Source organism: Ornithodoros turicata, chromosome 10, assembly GCF_037126465.1.
Source record: "Ornithodoros turicata isolate Travis chromosome 10, ASM3712646v1, whole genome shotgun sequence".
Classification (NCBI taxonomy): domain Eukaryota; kingdom Metazoa; phylum Arthropoda; class Arachnida; order Ixodida; family Argasidae; genus Ornithodoros; species Ornithodoros turicata.
In genome coordinates, this window is record NC_088210.1 from 15,451,618 (window position 1) to 15,470,490 (window position 18,873).

At 43.9% G+C, this 18,873-nt stretch overlaps 1 protein-coding gene across 2 annotated transcripts in view; it reads right to left on the minus strand.

The window, feature by feature from the left end:
* LOC135370633 (LIM/homeobox protein Lhx1-like) overlaps positions 1-6,287 on the minus strand; it is a 121,697-nt gene extending 115,410 nt beyond the window's left edge. For both annotated transcript variants that reach the window (XM_064604418.1, XM_064604417.1), the window contains exon 1: positions 5,911-6,287. In XM_064604418.1, the coding sequence (XP_064460488.1) occupies positions 5,911-6,110 (200 nt within the window). In that variant the 5' untranslated portion in view covers positions 6,111-6,287. The remainder of the gene's footprint in view (positions 1-5,910) is intronic.
* Positions 6,288-18,873: the final 12,586 nt, after the last annotated feature.

Consider the following 18,873-nt stretch of genomic DNA (forward strand, 5'->3'; position numbering starts at 1 on the left):
AAGTAGTATATGAATGATTCCTTTTGAAAATTGCGTTATGGAGTGAACGACGCGGTGTTTACATCGCTGTGAGTGAGGAGATTTACTGTTTGCTTAATTATGCGAATGATTGTAAGTGGATATTCGTGCGAACGTGTGCAGCTGTGGTGGGTATCACAAGAGGGTGGGTATCATATATGGAATATAGAATATAGAATAATTATATATATATATATATATATATATATATAATATATAATTATATATAGAATATACCTAATAATATAGAATATATATATATATATATATGGGTATATAGTGTGGGTATCACAAGAGTTCCATCCAGGGCTTTTTCTTCCTATAGGAAGAAAAAGCCCTGGATGGAACTCGCTGCTTTAAACATCGTCATTTTGTCTTGTGTGCTGTCTAATCGGAAGACTTGAGTACCGTATCCAAAATACTGTAGGTATTTTACATACTTTTTGTTGGTATTTTAATACCTTACTCAGTGTGCTTTCGAACGGGTATTTAATATAGTCTGTTTCAGATACTGATTGCGGTATTTTCAACTGAATAAGTACTCGAAGTGCTTTTCGTTTGTCTGTGTGCCTTCACACCATGTTCGAAGCTATCATTGTTTTCACGGTGTTTTTCTTTTCAACGCGTTGTGGAAAAGGACAACAACTCAGTGATTGAGTTACAAGTTAAACACCCTTCTAGGAGGGTGTAAAGGGTGCAAAAGAAAGCATTTTCAAGAAAAAGCACCCTTTCATAGGGTGTCTTACACAGAATACACCCTCTGAAAAGGGTGTTCTAAGACCATGGTGTAAAAAGAGGTGTCAGTTATAGGACAAGCCATTTACACCCATAAGGGTGTTTTTCAGTTTACAGTGTAGCGTCTACAGGACTATGATATGCACAGTGTAGACAGTTCTCGATGTTCTGGCAAAGCATTCCGTGTCAGACGAGAGCATATGGTACGTATACAACCGCCCAAAATATAGTTGCCGCGAAATCAGGGTCCCAAAATGAACCACTGATATACGATATCTGACTCGATGTTGTCCACGCGCACGCACACACACATAAATGGGACGACGATGTGGTGGGTCAATGTTGTCCACCACAAAAGTAAGCTATGTACCTCTTCCAGGCCCCTTAGGGATTTTTTTGTTTGGTCATTTCAATTATCCTTGTATAGTTAAAACAAAAAAGTGGAATTGTACCATGATTGTTCAAAGGAACAGAGAGAGAGAGGGGAAAAACAGGAGATAATCAGATGGAGAATAGTTAGAGCCTTGTGTGTGTGTGTGTGTTTGTTTGTTTGTTAAACACGGTAACACCAATTTAATCAGCCGCTTTTTGACGTCAATCGGGGTAAAAACCCCCCGAAAAGTGCACATTGAGGCACCAGTACAGGCACCGCTCAGCACTTCGCGTTCGTCGGAAATGCGAGAAACGCTTTTTTTTTTTTTCTTAACCTGAAATTCCGCTTTTCCACCCGATATCATCCTCATTTTTTTCTGTGTTTCGATTAACGATATCCCCCCCCCACACACACACACCCGATTTCGCACGATTTTACCCTATTTGCGGGTCCTGAAATAGTACCCGACTTTTACTTTCCCCCCGATTTAGAAAACAACAGTATAAAACACGAAAACACAGGGGTGTGTAAGAATGACGAAATGACAATGATAAAAGGGAAGTAATTACAGACCTTTTTGGTGTATTGTCTCAAAAATTAGTCAGTTTCCAAACTACATGCGTGGAAGTTTAAGAGAAGTATGGGGACTTTTTCTTGTGCTGGGAGGGGAATACATTTCGGGGTTAGGGGGACTAAGATTGGGAATAATTGCAATCAAGAGCAATAAAAGCTGCAAGTACTCCTTAGATTACACTTTCTTTTCTTTCTTTCTTGTAGAGTGTTGTGATCATCAGTTGCATAACGTTAGCGCATGTTATTGGGCACGAAACGTTTATATATATACAGGCTGTCCACTCTAACTATAGACGGATTTCACAATAGACAAATGATTTTTAAATTAGTGCGTCGACTTGGGAGGTTGTTGGTGCCCTTGTAAGGTGTGGCTTTTGGCGTATAGAATATACAGTCATCGCTTCGAACTCCGCAAAACTTGAAAATCTTCGCAAAAAATGCTCCCGCTACTTAAAAAAAAACAAAAAAACGATTCTATAGTTAGCGTATATAGATACCCTGTAGTGCGTGGGGCAGGACAACGAATAACTCGAGGCCCTATAATACAATATACGCGATCAATAACAATATAAGCTATATAAGGTATATAAAATAATATAACGAGGTAATAATATATATAGGTCGTGGGAATTGTAAAAAACCCTTTTTGTCCTGACGAAGACAGTGCCACTGTCGAAACGTCGACCCTTTTTCATTTAACTCTTAATTTCTGCCCATTAAATAAACTACTGTTCCTAACTTCCCTAAAATCTGTTGTCCGCGTCTTTCTCCTTCCACAACTATACATATATATATAATATTATATTATATTATTCGGTTGAAACTGACTGCCGAAACGTCGACTCCTAAATGTAACTGTAAATATAGTAGTACTTTTTCCCATTTAATTTTTTTAACGCAATAAAACTATCAATTGTTTGCAATCCTTATAGGGCTTTCCAAGAGTCTGCATCACTTGTGGTCTACATATAAACACAGGTGTCACGAAGTAACTGGTATATGGTTTATCTTTTTACAAGCCGATAACAACACGTGTATGTAACACATGTGCAGGACATGAGCACCCTTTCATTGCGTTGCGCTTTCCGGTCTCCGCTTTGTTCGAGTTAACATTTAACGAGTAGCGGAAACAGTATACGGTATGCCGACAATGGAACGCGATAAAAGAGTTACCTTCTTCGACATTCTCCAGGCGTCTTCTCAAGTCCGCCGTTCGCGCAAATTTTTGAGCGCACGAAAGCGATTAAGCTACCAATCGTACAGTTTTGTATTGTATCGTACCAATTACAGTCAAACTCCGTTACAACGAAACTCAGGGGACAGCAAAAAAAATTCGCAGTAAAGGTATTTTCGTTAAAAAGGATGCTCATTATTGGACCTATAGGGCTTCAGCGGGACCGCAAAAAAATTTGCTGTAGTGGTATTTTCGTTAAAAAGGTGTTCGCTATAAAGGAGTTTGACTGTATATAGTTATAGTCCCGAATGGCTCAGGCTAACATCTCCGTTTTTTCTTGTACAAATCAAATCAGTTACACTCTAGAAAGAAGACTTCACCGTCTAACACTGCTTATCACACGCTCAGGGGGAAAAAAAGGAGCAGTTTTAGTCCTTTTGGGGATGAAATGCATTGCCGCAAAAAAATACAAAAATGTCACAGAGTGGAGACTGCATTTCACGCTCTTTTCTAAGAGTCCCAGGTACATAATTCGTGTGCATGCATGAAAATAACTTGAAGCAACCCGTCAAATGTGATATACCGAGTGACATAAAATCTCGCGCCATACATAGGGCACAAGTTGCGATGAAAGAAGCGCTACCTGTTTCTTGCTCTGTGTGGGTGGAAAATTACTAAGTTGACTGAGTTACACAGCCTTATGCCATCAAAATGACCAAGAGCACATATTTAAGTATAGACTGTTGCATTCGGAAGACCATTTGCGACTTTCAGTGACTATTTTGCAGTCCTGGGGAGTAAATGGCGGGGTTAGGGGACTAAAACAGGGAGTATTTGGGCAGTCCAGGGGACTATATAGAAGCTGCAATTACTCCCCATTTTACTCTTATTTTTCTTAGAGTATACAGAGGTGACCGGATTTATTGAAAATAGCCGAGCCTCTAACTTTTTAGATGTACTCGGATTTTTATTTTCTATAGTGTTTCGGAGTATATAGCCGGCTCCTGTGTTTTCTATAGGAGCCTCCATCTCTATATTTTTCTTTCCTATAACTCCAGCCGAGCGTACGCTCTTTACTATAGCAATTTAATATGATTGATTTGATTTGATATAGCAATTGTCACAGAAAGGCGTACGACCCCTTCTCCTCTCAACGTAACAAGTTCCAACCGCGCGTATACCATTTCGTTGGCGGTATAGCCAAGGTCGTGCTGAACACTGGGAGGTAGTGGGTTCGAATCCTACCACCGGCTGTGCTGTCTGAGGTTTTCCCTCAGTTTTTTTTTTCCCCAAAGACTTTCAAAGACGAACGTCGGCACAGTTCTCCCTGAAGTCGGCCCAGGACGCATACTAACCCCCCACTCCTTCCTGCTGTCCTCTCTCCATCTGTCCACATCTGTACGCCGCTCTATAGCCACAGTTGCTGCGCGGTGTTAACACGGTATGGAGATGGAGCGTACCATTTCGGCGAAGTGGTTTGCGCAGAGCGTCATTTCTTGACCGTAGACGGCGTGTATATATGACGTTTTCTCCATATTTTTTATTATTATTCGATCAATCAATCAATCACGTTTTCTTTCTTTCTCTTTGTTTTTTTTAAATACTTTGCATTACGGAAAGCGGTAGGGCAGGGGGACGCATGTGGCGATGAAATACCCCAATCATAATCACTGTCATTATCAAAATAAAGTTGTTGTTGTTGATGATTGTCCAAACACAGGGGTACATCTCTCTTGTTCTTAGCGCGACAGAATTATCTATATACACTTGGCACCGGAAGGTGTTATGTTGCAAAATTATTTTTTATATTGTAGCATATTGAGTATGCTGCGCAAGTAAGTTATCCGTTGGGTACACAGCGTGTAAAATGAGGTTTCACGCCATATATACTCGTAGTAGCCACACTCTTCGCGAATTACACGAGCGGAATCTTTCGGCAGTTGGATGAAAGCGAGTTATTCTACAAGACCGTGTCACCTTGGTCATCATCATCACTGGATCATCATCATCACCTCATCAGAAAGATGGAGTTTTGTTTATTAAAAAAAAATCAACTTTAGGCTGTGGCATGAGATCGCTGGCCGTAAATTTTCTGCATCAGTTTCGAAATGTTCGTTCGACAATGGTAGGGGTTAGGTGAGAGTAGCAAGCCATTAGACTTTGGCTGACTACTGTTATCTCTTATCATGAAGAAGAAGAGTTCCAGGGGTACAGCGATCATATACAGTAAGGCACGCGCAACACACAGCACTATAGATACCCCGTGTGCATGCTATGTGGTAGCCAGAGGAGGACAATCTATACCACAAGATGCCGGGCGGAATACGTAATTAGAATAGTGTGCGGAATATGTAATATATGCCTTGAGACTTCGCTTTTGGTGACAAGCTCGGTGATGATGTTCTCATTTAGTCTTTCAAAGCGTTTCAAAGCGTCGAGGTTAGTGTAGTTTCCCTTTCTTTTATTAATAACGCGTCCTGGAGTAGCCAGTCCCGAGTGGCTCGAGACTACCATCTCCATTTTTTTCTTTTAAAATCAATCAATCAATATATTCCCTCTTGATTGTTCACGTTACTTTATACGGGCACTTAAAAGTGAACGGCATCGTGCAGTTAAAGAGGAAAACTTTAAAAGGGTACTCTTAAGATGCTCACAATGTCACCGTCGTTATGAGCACAATTTGGTTTCGGACCTAACATCTATCCCCGAAGCGACAGCACAAGCAAGTAATAAGAATGTTCAAAAATCACGAATGGTGTAGTGATAGCCTGTATGTATCAGAAAACCGCCGGGTTAGGAGTCACGCATCTAAGACATATACAGCAAGGAGCCCTGACAACAGGTAACGCGGGTGTACCTCGCGAGTTGTATCAGCCATTGTCAAGAGACTGTATAGTATATCGCAGATATATTGCTAAAGGGTACATCCATCAACGTTGTTGGATAGCCGGCGGCAGTAACTGTTAAGAAAAAGGAGCCAAAAAACTGTGCAAAATACGTCCCGAGTACATCCCGAGTAAGTACGGAGATGCCTTACTTGAAAAAGTCGTTCCTACAGAAGAGCTTGCCGTCCCTGGAAAAGCACTTTTCGGTCAGGTTGCATCTACACTCGCAGCACTGTACGCATTTGGCGTGCCACGAGCGGTCCAGCACGTTGAGAAGGAACCTGTCCAAGATGGGACGGTCGCACCCGGCACACTGCACCATCTTCATGTTGATGTACCTGCGGCATATCATGCGCCACGACCAGAAACTACACTGCCGCCGCAGTCGCACATGAGAGAAACACTTTCGCACGTTTCAAACCCACACATGTCTGCTTGTGGCAGCAACGGATTTGCTTTTTCATTGACGACTTTCAAACAAAACCCTGGCAAGCGCGAACGTTTGCAGACGACTGAGACGATCGCCACATTTGCCGGGAGGAGTGTCGTGGGCGAGGAGGATGTCCCGACGTCACGCGGAAGGCGGGGCTCGCGAGCTGCCAATCAAGGTGGGGTTGTCATGGCAACGAGAGGAAACGCTCTTCTGCGCACAAGCGTGTGCCGGCCGCCGCTAGAGGGTGCGTGCGAGGAGAAAGCAAAAGTAAAGATGAGGGCAGCAGACGAAGTTTTCTGCGCGGGCCACCTGTTTCCAAGGGTGGAAGGGGTCTTGGGAAGAAGACACATGGCTTCCGGGAAGCTTTACGCGGCGGACATTTTCTTCTTTATCGACACACTTTTTTTTTTTACTTTGCATTAAAAAAAGAGGAAATAGGAGGTGAAGGATGGAAGCGGATTACAGGAGGAGGATGACTTTTCTACTGGATTGGGCTCGCTGCATGCTACGAGTCCGTGGACTCATATTGCATAGAGGACTTCCCGGCGTTGTCCCATCTACTCGTCAACTTTCAACCTTACGTTATCTTGGCTACTGTCGTGACGCTGGCATATATTTATCGTTTTACGTGTCGTCCTCGATTTAATAGTTATATTAGTTATTAAAACTAGCTTTTGGTATGTTATATTGCATTAAACGCGCTGGTGGTTTTGCAGTGGCACGCAGAGCAGTAAGCAAAGTCCATCAATGAATGCAGGTAGAGGGAGAGATCTTGCAACAGTTCACTTTCATTTTCACTTAACTTTCCCAAGGAGAAAGTCGACCGGTCTCTTATAAAAGAGTTTAAAAAATTAGGGGTGGTATAAACATTTCGTTATGTACAAAATTGCATTTTTTAAAGTTCAATGGGGGATATATCTATTAGAAGATCGACAGAAGAAAAAAAAGGGGGGAGAGGACAAGGAAAGGTCAGCCAAACGGAGTGCCGGCTTGCTATTCCACAAATCAATAATTACAATAGAAAAGAGGAGGAAAAAAAAACACAGGGGACAGTAATCTGCATAATGGTGCGATATGAGGGTGAGGACGCTGACGAATAAGGTGACACGAGACTTGAGGTAGATGGGATTTAGTGGCAGTGTTTAGTTTGTAGTGTTCTTATTGCTCATATGTGTAATTGCATTGATAGTGATGCGGGAGTGTTTTGCAGAGTTTGCCCAGTGGTCTGGACACTCTAGAAGCCGAACTTCACCACATAACCCGCTCAGGACCAGCCACACCGTTATCACTCCTGAGTTGTAGAAGGCGCCGGGCGTACGCCTTTTCGTGGCAATTAACATAACTGCATCGGTGTCACAAAAAGGTGTATGCCTCCCGTTTTCAACAAACAGGGGAGAGAACTATGTCATGCACTCGGTTAGTTCTATGTACATGCCGTTTTCACTGCTTCCGGTTTGGTGCCAAAACGACATCCGGTTTCACAGGAAACACACTCTGCGCCAACCACAGTGCCGATTGATACAATTGTCGCTTCTGATTTGAGGAGAGAGACGGTCGTATACGCCTTTTTGTGGCAATTCAAAATGCCACAAAAAGGCATACGCCTTCCGTTTTAAAGAAATCAGGAAAGCGAAAGATATAATTCTGCGTGGTGGCTGGTTTCGAGCGTCATTAGTGGCGGATGTACCGGAAGTCTTCGTGGCACCGGAAGTTGTGGCGGGGGCTTGTGTATGTTTACCCGAGAATATCATGTATGAGTGAAACGCAAAGTGTTTGGTTTGGCAAGAAAAATAAAACGCGAAGTATCTGAAAAAGTTGTACGCCCTTTTGGAACATATGTACGCGGGCATTTTACAGCGTTGCATTTGCATTTGCCTGAGGCATTTTACAGGTGTACACTAAAAATGAACTCCTAAAACAGAACTTCGCCACATTGCAATCTGAAGGCCAATCATTGCTCAGAATATGATACAGTTACCACTCTTGATCTGTCTAAAGCACGGGGCGTACGCCTGTCCGTAACCGCATAAGTGTCACAAAAAGGCGTACGCCTCTCGTTTTCAACAAATCAGAGGTGAGAACGATGTCATTCGGGATGACGGTCGGCTATGAGCGTTCTATGGGGGTGAAGTTCTGATTTTAGACAAATGTTGGCGCAGTTCCCTGTGAAGTCGGCCCAGGACGCACGATCCCCCCTGAGATAGTCGTGACGTTGCCCGCTGGAGCGTGGCAGACTACGGCAAGCAGTTCCACCACCACCACCACCTCTGTTTTTTTAGAATGTAAGCCTTTCGTGACGATTATCTCACAAACACATACATGCACCAACAACACTGAATATCCTCTGGATGTACGAATAATGTCCTAACGAATTCGTACGTCCGATTAATATCCTCAGAATATCCATCGGACGTACGGATCCGTTATTCGCACATCCAGAGCATATATTCGGTGTTGTTGGGGCATACACTCTAAGAAAAAAGGGTGTGAAAAGGTGGTAACTTCTACAGTTACCAGTCAACATAGCGTCTGATCAAGGGTGGAAAAGGGTGGTAAAAGAAATTATCGTGTATCCAAACTGATACAAAAGGCGTACGCCCCCCTCGCTCACCGAATCAGAAGCGATAACCCTATAATTTGTGGCAATGGGTTTTTTCGCCTCATTTGTTTCTCAGTTGTTTTTATTTCTTATATTTATTTAATTTGTTTGTTCTTTTATTTTTGTGCGTATTGTGCTCTGTCCCATACTGTGACAGTACATCGTTATATTGGATACCTTTTGCTGATGTTGTCGCCACATAAATGATATTCAGATTGTTTCCTGGAGGCCCCACCTCTAGCTATGCTACGGGGCCCCCACTGTGTACTATGTATTGCAAATACTACTAATAAAATTGAAAATTGAAAATTGAAATGGTTGGTGGACAACGTGCTATGCGGTGAAGTTCTGTTTTGAGAGTAAGATAGCAGGTAGAACTTCGCAACCTTTTAAGGCCCGACATAAGCGATAACTATTACCTCCTAAAAGGTGTAACTGCTCCACCCTTTTTTTCTGAGAGTGCAGTGTCCCAAAAAGGCGTACGCCACCATTTTTTTTTCTTCAACAATTCAAGAGAAGGAAACGAATCCATTTCCAAATGATATAGTCTGCTATATAGGAGCATGCTACACGCGTGGAGAATCTCCGTTCTTAGAGCGCAGTATATACCGCAAGGCTTCGTATACGTGACATTACACACAGCTGCTAGGTTTGATCTGTTTGTGGCCAAATGTCTATCTTCCACTGGCTTCACCCATTCTTTACACCTGCGGTACATAGCCACAGGAAGAACCACAGGTGTTGCACTTTCCGAGAGTCGAGAGCCTCCTTTTCCACGGTTCTGTCTGATGTGTTGCGAACTCATTGCGGCGAGCACAATCCTCTCCGTGTGTCCATGCGTGTGAACATTATTGTTCGATTGACACGTTACGAAAGGGTAACAATCGAACGGCCAAACCGCAAACCTGTCTGTTCTGATTCGAAGCGTGAGATCTTGCGGGGGAGGCTATGCGTGCACGCCATTTCAGTATATGCCCTGTGAGATATAGATCTTTCCTCGGAGATTTACGCCGGATTTTTCCTTCTGAGGGAGGTGTGTTGGAGGTCCGTATTAGGGGGGGTGGGGGTGACACCCGTATATACTGTAAGAAAAATTTCCGTAATTTTACTGCGCTTATACTCTGCTGGAGGCATATGTGCGGTGACCTACACTCTTAAAAATGAACTTCACCGCATAGCACGCTCCTAGCCAACCATTATCTCAAATGATATCGTTATCTGCCCTGGGGGCTTAATCGCTTCATCGTCGTTACGGTCGTTACAAGCTAACGAGTGGCGGGAAATTCAAAAAAGTGGGCACGTGACATATTGCGCGTGACGTGTACCACGGCCTTCACGTATCGCGCGAAGAGCGCCGTGCACGAGTTTTATCACGTGCCCACCTTTTTAAATTTCCCGCCCGCCTTTTTTAATTTCCCGCCACTCGTTGGCTTGTAACGACCGTAACGACGATGAAGCGATTAATCCCCCTGATTTGATGGAAACGGTAGGCGTACGCCTTTTTTGTGACACTTATGCTGTTCATAATTGTCACAGAAAAGGCGTACGCCTCCCATTTTCAACAAACCAGGGCAGATAACGATATCATTTGAGATGATGGTTGGCTAGGAGCGTGCTATGCGGTGAAGTTCATTTTTAAGAGTGATACTTATATTGCGCAAAGTTCCCTACTGGAGGGTGGGGGGGAAGATATGTTTATTAAGAAAAAAGAAAGGAAAGGTCAGTCAGACAGAGGTCGGCTTACTATTCCAAAAAAGAAGAAAAGAAGAAGAAGAAAAGGAAAAGAAGCGGACTGGGCTTTCGCAGTTTAATCTCTCTTTAATGTAAGTGTCATTCTTTTCGCTTATGGCAGCTGCGCATGTGTGCAGTCCAAACGAATGTTTTTTTGCAAAAAAACACTTTACGGCACACATGCCGGCAACAAAACAAGAACAACAAATACACTGATGATGAATGGGGAAATTCGCCACCTGGATTGTGGCGACACAGTTAGCAGTCACTTGTGTGTAAAATTACGTTTCCTTCTTCTTCTTTTTTTGTGTCTTTACAGTGTATCTGCTGGCTTTTGTAGCTTAGAAGAGCGAACCTTTATGCTGTTGTTTGTTTTCCATATGAAGACAGAGAAGCGCCGAATAAACAACAAGTACTGACAGGGGTAACACGGGACAGACGCTATAACTTGCAACAGCTTAATTCAAGGAGCGCACTCTCAAGGCGGTAGCGATAATTGAACTGCTTGCCGTATAGTCGGCCACGCATAGGATGTTTCCCCGTGGTAGCCACAGGACCCTATGCCCCACTTCAAAGAGGTTAATATGAGGGGATGAACTAATGGTGAGCGCGAAGAGCTGACAGGTATAGGGGTTCCGTTTTTTAGAGCTCTTCGAAAATAGTGCCTTTTTCACGTATTCTGGTCGCACCCACGCCAGGTATTATTTACTTTCGAGCCATTTGGACCTATGTAAAGCGTCTGTGTGCATCGGTTATTTTTCGTGCGAACCCACGTTATATGTAAGTTTGCCGATGTACCCTTATCTCCGTGAAAACACGTGCCCCGTGGATGTGAGAACCTGGACCAACGTCCTCCTGGTGGCAGCTCTGGTTGCCCGCACACATCTTCTGTTGTATTGTAAATAAATGGCTTCGTATAGTCTTCGTATAGTATAGTCTATAGTATAGTATTCTAGTATAGTATAGTATAGTCTATAGTCTATAGGCTATAGTATAGTATAGTATAGTCTATAGTATAGTATAGTATAGTCTTCGTATAGTCTTCATACCTTCAAGTATGGGTACCTGTGCCATGGCCGAGGGCCGCATAGTATATAGAGACAACACATCTGCACACGTCGAGCTTCGAGAATATTTATTTTTTGTTACAGATTACATTATATATATATATATATATATATATATATATATATATATATATATATTGGAAGTATATTTCGGAATAGGTGCAGCGAACGAAAACAGAGCACTGGATTACGTTAGTTACGCAGCATCGGGCATGTGCGGGCCCCAGTTGCAGAGAAGCGAACCCTTGATCCAGGGTGTCTCCTTACAATACTTATGAGGCCCACGTGACAGGTACAGGTCAAACACACGAACTTGTCGTGGTTGTAGCCTATATAGGAGCACCTCCCAGTTACTTATAGTAGTTGCGACGACAGCTCAACAGATAATGGTAGACAAACACTTCAGTATGCAAAGGCCCGTCATTACTTTGGTTGAACCTCTGGTTGACATTCCACCATTGCCTTGTCTTCGTGCAAGGCAACACCATCTCCAGTTTCTTGCCGTTCGCCTTTCGTTGCTTTTCGCAACCAGTTCGTATGTGTTTATTTTCTGCTTCGAATAAGGCACGCAAACCACTACCTTTGCGTCTGGTATTAATGCCAAAGAGCAACTCAAATGCCGTCTTTCGAGTTGTTTTGCTTCTAGTTTGGTCCCAATTTAACCCAACCCAACCTAACCTAACCTAACCTAACCTTGGTTCAAATTTCGTTTCACTTCATCTAAGTGTTGGTCCCAGTCCCTTCGATCGGCATCGCAATTCTGGGAGTGAGTGCTCTGTGAGTCCTTTCACTTTGTCCGTTTCTTTGATTTCTTTAGGAAGATGTTGTTTGTGACGCTTTGCACTTGTGTTCACAAAAAGGCATATGCATAACTTGTATGTATATGATTTTGCGTAAAATCGCAGCTGTGCACGTATTATGCATAGCTGCACGCAGCTGAACGTTTGATAATTACTCGCATGCTTTGCTGGCCAGAATTACAAAACATGTTTACTGCACGTTGCATTTTGAAAACGCGTGCAGCGTAGGAGGTAAATCTTGCGTGTTTTCGCGGTATCAGGAGGACGAAGCGCAAGATCAGAGAATACGCGGAAAGAAAAAGGGGGCGCCACCGGTGATAGCCTCGCGCACGAAGTGCTTCCGTGCATGCTCGATTCCTCCGAACCTATACACGAGAGGGCAGAGAAACGGTTCATTTTTAATGAACCCTGGAGAGTTATGTACGTAATATCCTTGTGCCTCAAAAATAAGGAACGGGAACAGACGCGAACCGTATTAAGAACGAGAAAAAAGTACCGAGATTGTACAACGGGCAAACATGCGCTGCTGTGCGATTGAAGTGTTGTGCGCGAGAACGTTTCGCATTCTTTGGGGGCAGTTTGAAACTTTTCAAAATGCCCGCAACGTGGCTATGTCGTCGTCCTTTCGTGCTGCAACGAATGCGGAGTTAAAAGGAAGGGTATACGGGCGAGTGTGCAAAGAGAGGAATTCTGCCGCTGCGTCGCTGCGTGTCCGGCTGCCCACTCTTTTTACGGCGTTGTTAATACTTCTTGTTCATTTCGTTTTATAATTTCCTGTTCTGCACGGCTATTGATATATTTGTGACTGAGGGGGGGGGGGGGGCACGTTTTATCGCATACTCAGTCTGTATCCGGAAAGTTTTCATTTTATACGTGGTGAATAATTTCTTTTCGCGTTCCACGGTGGAGCGGCAACATGCACGCATAAACGAAGGAAACAAATATAACGTGGAACGTGTCATAAAGTGTGTGACAGACTGCGGAGAAGAGAGATGATGTTGTTATGGGAATATTTATTATGAACGTAATACACAAACTGTGCTCAACACAAACTAAATCGATGGCAACACTAAATGACTATACAACTTTCGTCCATACAACTTTCTTTTTTACAAGTATCTGTCCGATACCACCTACACAAGCTGCGCTCCGTGTGAATGAGTGGGAGGCGCTCATTATTTAAATAAAAATTCGAATGAGTTTCGTAAAAAAACATAACCTCTAAAATAGTGCGCTTTCGGCATTAAAATGGGTACTACCCCTTTTGGGACCTTCAGTGGGCACCTTTTAGAGAAAAATCTGCCACCGAAGCGGGTCATTCGTTGCAGTAATTAATTGGTTTCGGTTTACATATTTTTGTCGCGTCTGGTCGCGGTGAAGCGCAAAAGGACGCTCTTCTACTCCCTTATCCACCAAAGAATTATGTCCTTACACCAATGAATTACATCAAAGAATTAGGTCCTTTTGCGCTTCACCGCGACCAGCCGCGACAAAAATATGTAAACCGAAACCAATTAATTACTGCAACGAATGACCCGCTTCGGTGGCAGATTTTTCTCTAAAAGGTGTCCACCGAAGGTCCCAAAAGGGATAGTACCAATTTTAATGCTGACAGCGCATTGCTTTAGAAGTTATGTTTTTTCACGAAACTCATTCGAATTTTTATTTAAATAATGAGCGCCTCCCACTCATTCACACGGTGCGCAGGTTGTAGGCGGTATCGGACAGATACTTGTAAAAAAGAAAGTTTTTCGATTGGTGCACCGGTTCGCGAATTATTTAGCCCGAGGATTTAACTGAGACACCCTGTATACAACACGCAAAAACACAGGCACTATACAGGATCCAACTATTTACACGATATACACCTGAAATTCATTAGTCATATAGTCTGTAGGCTGTACCATGCATGTGTCCAAGTCTGAAGTAGTCCAAGTACGAAGAGAAATAATTATACGATGTATACTGTGTACAACCAAGGTGCGGTTCCCACGATTGCTACGTGGTCGTCCTGTGCGCAAACTGACGGATGCGCTCCCCGTAGCCTATGGAACCGATCACGTCCGAGCACGAGTAGTTCCCGCTGGAGGACGTTCGTCACGTTCACGCGCAAGCGTCGCGCAGCAACAAGAACAATGGGGCGCGCGATTCCGACGTTGTGCCACCACCTTCCTGCGCGCTGTCCACAATATTTCGGCACCACAAGCAGACACAAGAACGCTAAGGCGGTGGGACGGACGGCGACAGTCGAATGACACAGGGCAAACGACATTTGTGTGACGGCGAACCAGACTCCAAAAGATCCTCGCCGTGTGACATTCGTAGAGCAGATGATTGTTCGTTTCGACGTGTCCACGGTATGGACAAGTGGACAAGTGGAAGAGAGATATAGCTCTAGATATAAGACATCGAGCAGTGCGGCATGCTGTTCGGGCGATTGTACACCCCAAGAACGAAGAAGAAGAAGAACACAAAGATGGGGGAAAGAACATGAAAAAGGAGAACGGAAACGAAAACGGTAAAGGAGGTAATGACGAATAAAACGGCGGCGCCATGGCTGCTGTAAGAATCGAAACGCCAGTTACTTTCTAAGAAGGAAGCTTCGCCACATAACACGCTCAGGGTCTCCAGCATAATCTGATGATAGAGTTCTGTCTCCTATAGATACACCTTCACCACATAGCACGCTGACAGTGCGACGACAGAGCGTGTCGTACACTCTTAAAAATGAACTTCAGCGCATAGCACGCTCCTAGCCAACCATTATCTCAAATGATGTCGTTATCTGCCCTGATTTGTTGAAAACGGGGGGCGTGCGCCATTTCTGTGATACTTATGCTGTTCATAGTTGTCACAGAAAAGGCGTACGCCCCCTGTTTTCAACAAATCAGGGCAGATAACGATATCATTCGAGATAATGGTTGGCTAGGAGCGTGCTTTGCGGTGAAGTTCATTTTTAAGAGTGTATATACATCTCTCTTATCAGAATATGTTTAACATACCCATACATACGCCTTTCGGTGATCATTGACATCAATATTTAGTGTCGTAAAGAGTCGTATGTCTCTCCATTTTCAACAGATCAGCGAAATGGTATGATATCATGATGCTGTTCATAATTGTCACAAAAAAGGCGTACGCCCCCCGCTTTCAACAAATCAGGGCAGGTAACGATATCATACGAGATGATGGTTGGCTTGCAGCGTGCTATGCGGTGAAGTTCAATTTTAAGAGCGTATCCTCCGTACAATGGTTGGCCTTCAGTGTGTGCTATGTGGTGAAGCTTTGTTTTAAGAGTGCAGATGTCATTCTGTGCAATATGGTTGGCCTCTGACGTGCTGTGTGGTGAAGTTCTGCCTTTGTAAGATCGTGGCGTCCTTTCAATTCCACTTTCTCAGAATTCAAACCGCTCATATAAAAAAAGAAAAAGAAAAGCAAGAAATCCTTGACCGACGCATCCCGGAAGCGACAACACTTTCTACTAATGTGTGTCCGCGTGATCTCTCATATTATCTTTCTTGCGTCGTATAGCTTCTCGGAGCAGTATATAGTGTATGCGTATGACGAGGAAGGCCTATACAAATCTCTCCTCCCCCGTTAATAATCCGGACGCTATCTCTCGTGCATTGTGAAAGGCCAATCCTTCCGCTAATTCGAAGACAAAAGCTCCGAGCGAATATAAGCATATATCTCTCTCGTGAGTGCTTAATTTCGAGTTGCTCCGTTGGCCTCGTAATCTGCCCGTATCACGGCGCCCACTGTGGCGGCAATTTAGCGCAAAAATCCGTCGGATTTCAGAGGGCTCTTATCGTGCACTCGTGTGCGGATTACAGTTCTGCTGATGGATAATCCCATTTCTAGTGGACCTCTCCCGGATCAAGGAGGCAGTCGGTTTTTTTTTCTTCTTCTTCTTCTTTTCCTATTTTTTGTGTGCGGGATTTTGTGTTGCAGTTATCATTACGCGGTTCTCATATATAGCGCAATTCGGCTGGAGAGCCTGTTGTTGCGATCGTAGCGAAAACCCGCCTTTCGGTGGTTAGGAGGAAGATGACTTTGGTCGTTTGAAATGCTTTTTCCTTTTTATTTCTTCTTCTTTTTTTTGTACGACCTTGAAGTTTTCGTAAGTTGTACATCAAATGACGTCACGTTATACGGTGAAGTTTTGCTTCCTATACAAGGTAAATGTTTCATAAAAGGCGTTTCTTTCTTTTTTCTTATTTTTTGATATATGATTTCGTAAGCTGCTGCGCTTCCAGTGCTGCAGGACAGTGCTTCTGACTTTTGTTATCTGCTCTAAAATAGATTTTCTTTGCTCTCAGGTCCGTTCTTGCCTGCTCTCATGCGTGAGAACCGGTCGAAGATTTGTGGTAAGGTCGCTCTTCCTATACTCTCGTGGGATAACGTGTGCATCACGTATTCACGAAAGAGAGAGGGAGAGAGAGAGAGAGGCTATACTCGCTGTTTATCTGTTGAGGAGGGCAGGGTTAGGTAGCGCATAGCTTCAGCGTGAACGCAAGAGTGGTGGGTGAGGAAGAAAAAGGGAACTTGGTGAGGAAGGAAAGTCGTGTACGGTATTGTGTCCCCATATCCTCAAAGAAGATGGTGCAGGCACGTCCATGTCGTAATGGGTGGTATTGGCAAATTTCGTTTGTACACAGGAGCCTGTGAGCTTAAAAACGTTGGCCCAACTCGACGTTGGGTTACCCGATTTCTCCAGAGGGTTGAAACTACGTAATACAGCTACCGCATGTTTATAGCAAGGTGAGCGCGTGGCGGGTCTTGACGGATGAAAACAAAAAGAGCTGTGCACAGCACATGGAAGTCTATAGGCGACACTTCCTTAAATTAAAGGAGCACTTTGCTATGCACTCTTAAAAATGATGGTGGTGGTGGTGATGGTGAAAGGGCTTGCCGTTGTCGGCCTCACGTATGTGGGCAACGTCACGACTGACGCCCTGGGGAAATGTGCGTCCTGGGCCGTCTTCTAGGGGAACTGCGCCGACATATGTCTGAAAGCGTCTGAGGAAAACCCAGAAAAAACCCCAGACAGCACAGCCGGCACCGGGATTCGAACCCGGGTACCTCCCTGGTGCTCCTAGCCAACCATCATCTCGAATGATATCGTTTTCAGCCCTGATTTGTTGAAAACTGGGGGCGTACGCCTTTTTTTGTTACACTTATGTTGTTCATAATTGTCACATTTTTGGCGTACGCCCCCAGTTTTCAACAAATCAGGGCTGATAACGATATCATTCGAGATGATGGTTGGCTAGGAGCATGCTATGTGGTGAAGTTCATTTTTGAGAGTGTGGGTCACTTTCCTATTGTACCCAACCTCGACTAATGAAGCACCCAAGGGCTCTGCAGGACCATATGGCGGACAAGACGTATACGATAAACCAAGCCTGACCACCCTGTGAGGTATCCAGATTGTTACAGATACGTGCAACGAACACGTGGAAGATTGTTGCACTACGGACACAGGAGACATAAGGTACATGGCGCGAGGAGGATATTCATTCGCGTGACGGTAAACTGAATATTCCTTCCTGTGGACGGCTGCTGCCTTTCTTTGCGTGAAGGAGGCGACGGTGTAGCGTGACAGGAAAATTGATGAAAGTTCAATAGGACTGTGGGAAGGAGAGCAGGTGGCCACATACAGTGAGCAAATCCTTTCTTTCCCAAATATGGCAGTTGACGAACGGGAGGAGGGCGTTAGTGGGGCTTAAATGTTGTGTTAAGAGGCATCTCTATTCGGTTGGAGTATGGTTTAGCTGGATTTTAATTAATCTCTTAAACCAAGTCCTATCCAGTAATATGTATTTTGCATTTTGCCTTTTAATACTTTAGCATTAGGACCCCCCCCCCCCCCCCCCCCATGTCGCAAAAAAGTGACCGTCGACGACTCTCTCTGTCTGAGGCTCCGACATCGTATTGGATTGGATTGGATTGGATTGGATTGGATTGGATTGGACTGGATTGGATTGGAATTGGATTGGATGTGTAATTGAAATTCTACGCGAAAGCTCGCTCTAAAACTCCCGAACCGCACCTCTCGGTATCTACCTAACGCTTATCTACCGCATAAATTTCATTGATCGTCCTCATCAATTTTTTTATAGAACGCATAGTCTAGTTATCTTATCTCACGTGTACCCGCGTATTTCTCTGCGTTTTTCTTAGTTCACATTTACGAAGAGCATGCCGTTGTCGGCGTCTTTTTGTTTTCGCGAGTCTTTCAAACAGACATGCCATCACAGTTATTTACAGACTGAGTTCAACTAATAATCCATACAACGTGTGTTTTTTTGTCAGATTAGATCTTTTAGAAAAATACTGGCGCATAGATGCTTCTTTTTCTTTCTTTTTTCAGGTTGGCTATATGGCCAGGCAGACATCTTGTCGACCAGAGTATAGTACATGTTACTAGGTGACTAATTACCTAAAATTCATTAATTAACTTTTTAATTAGCGGTTTTCGGGGG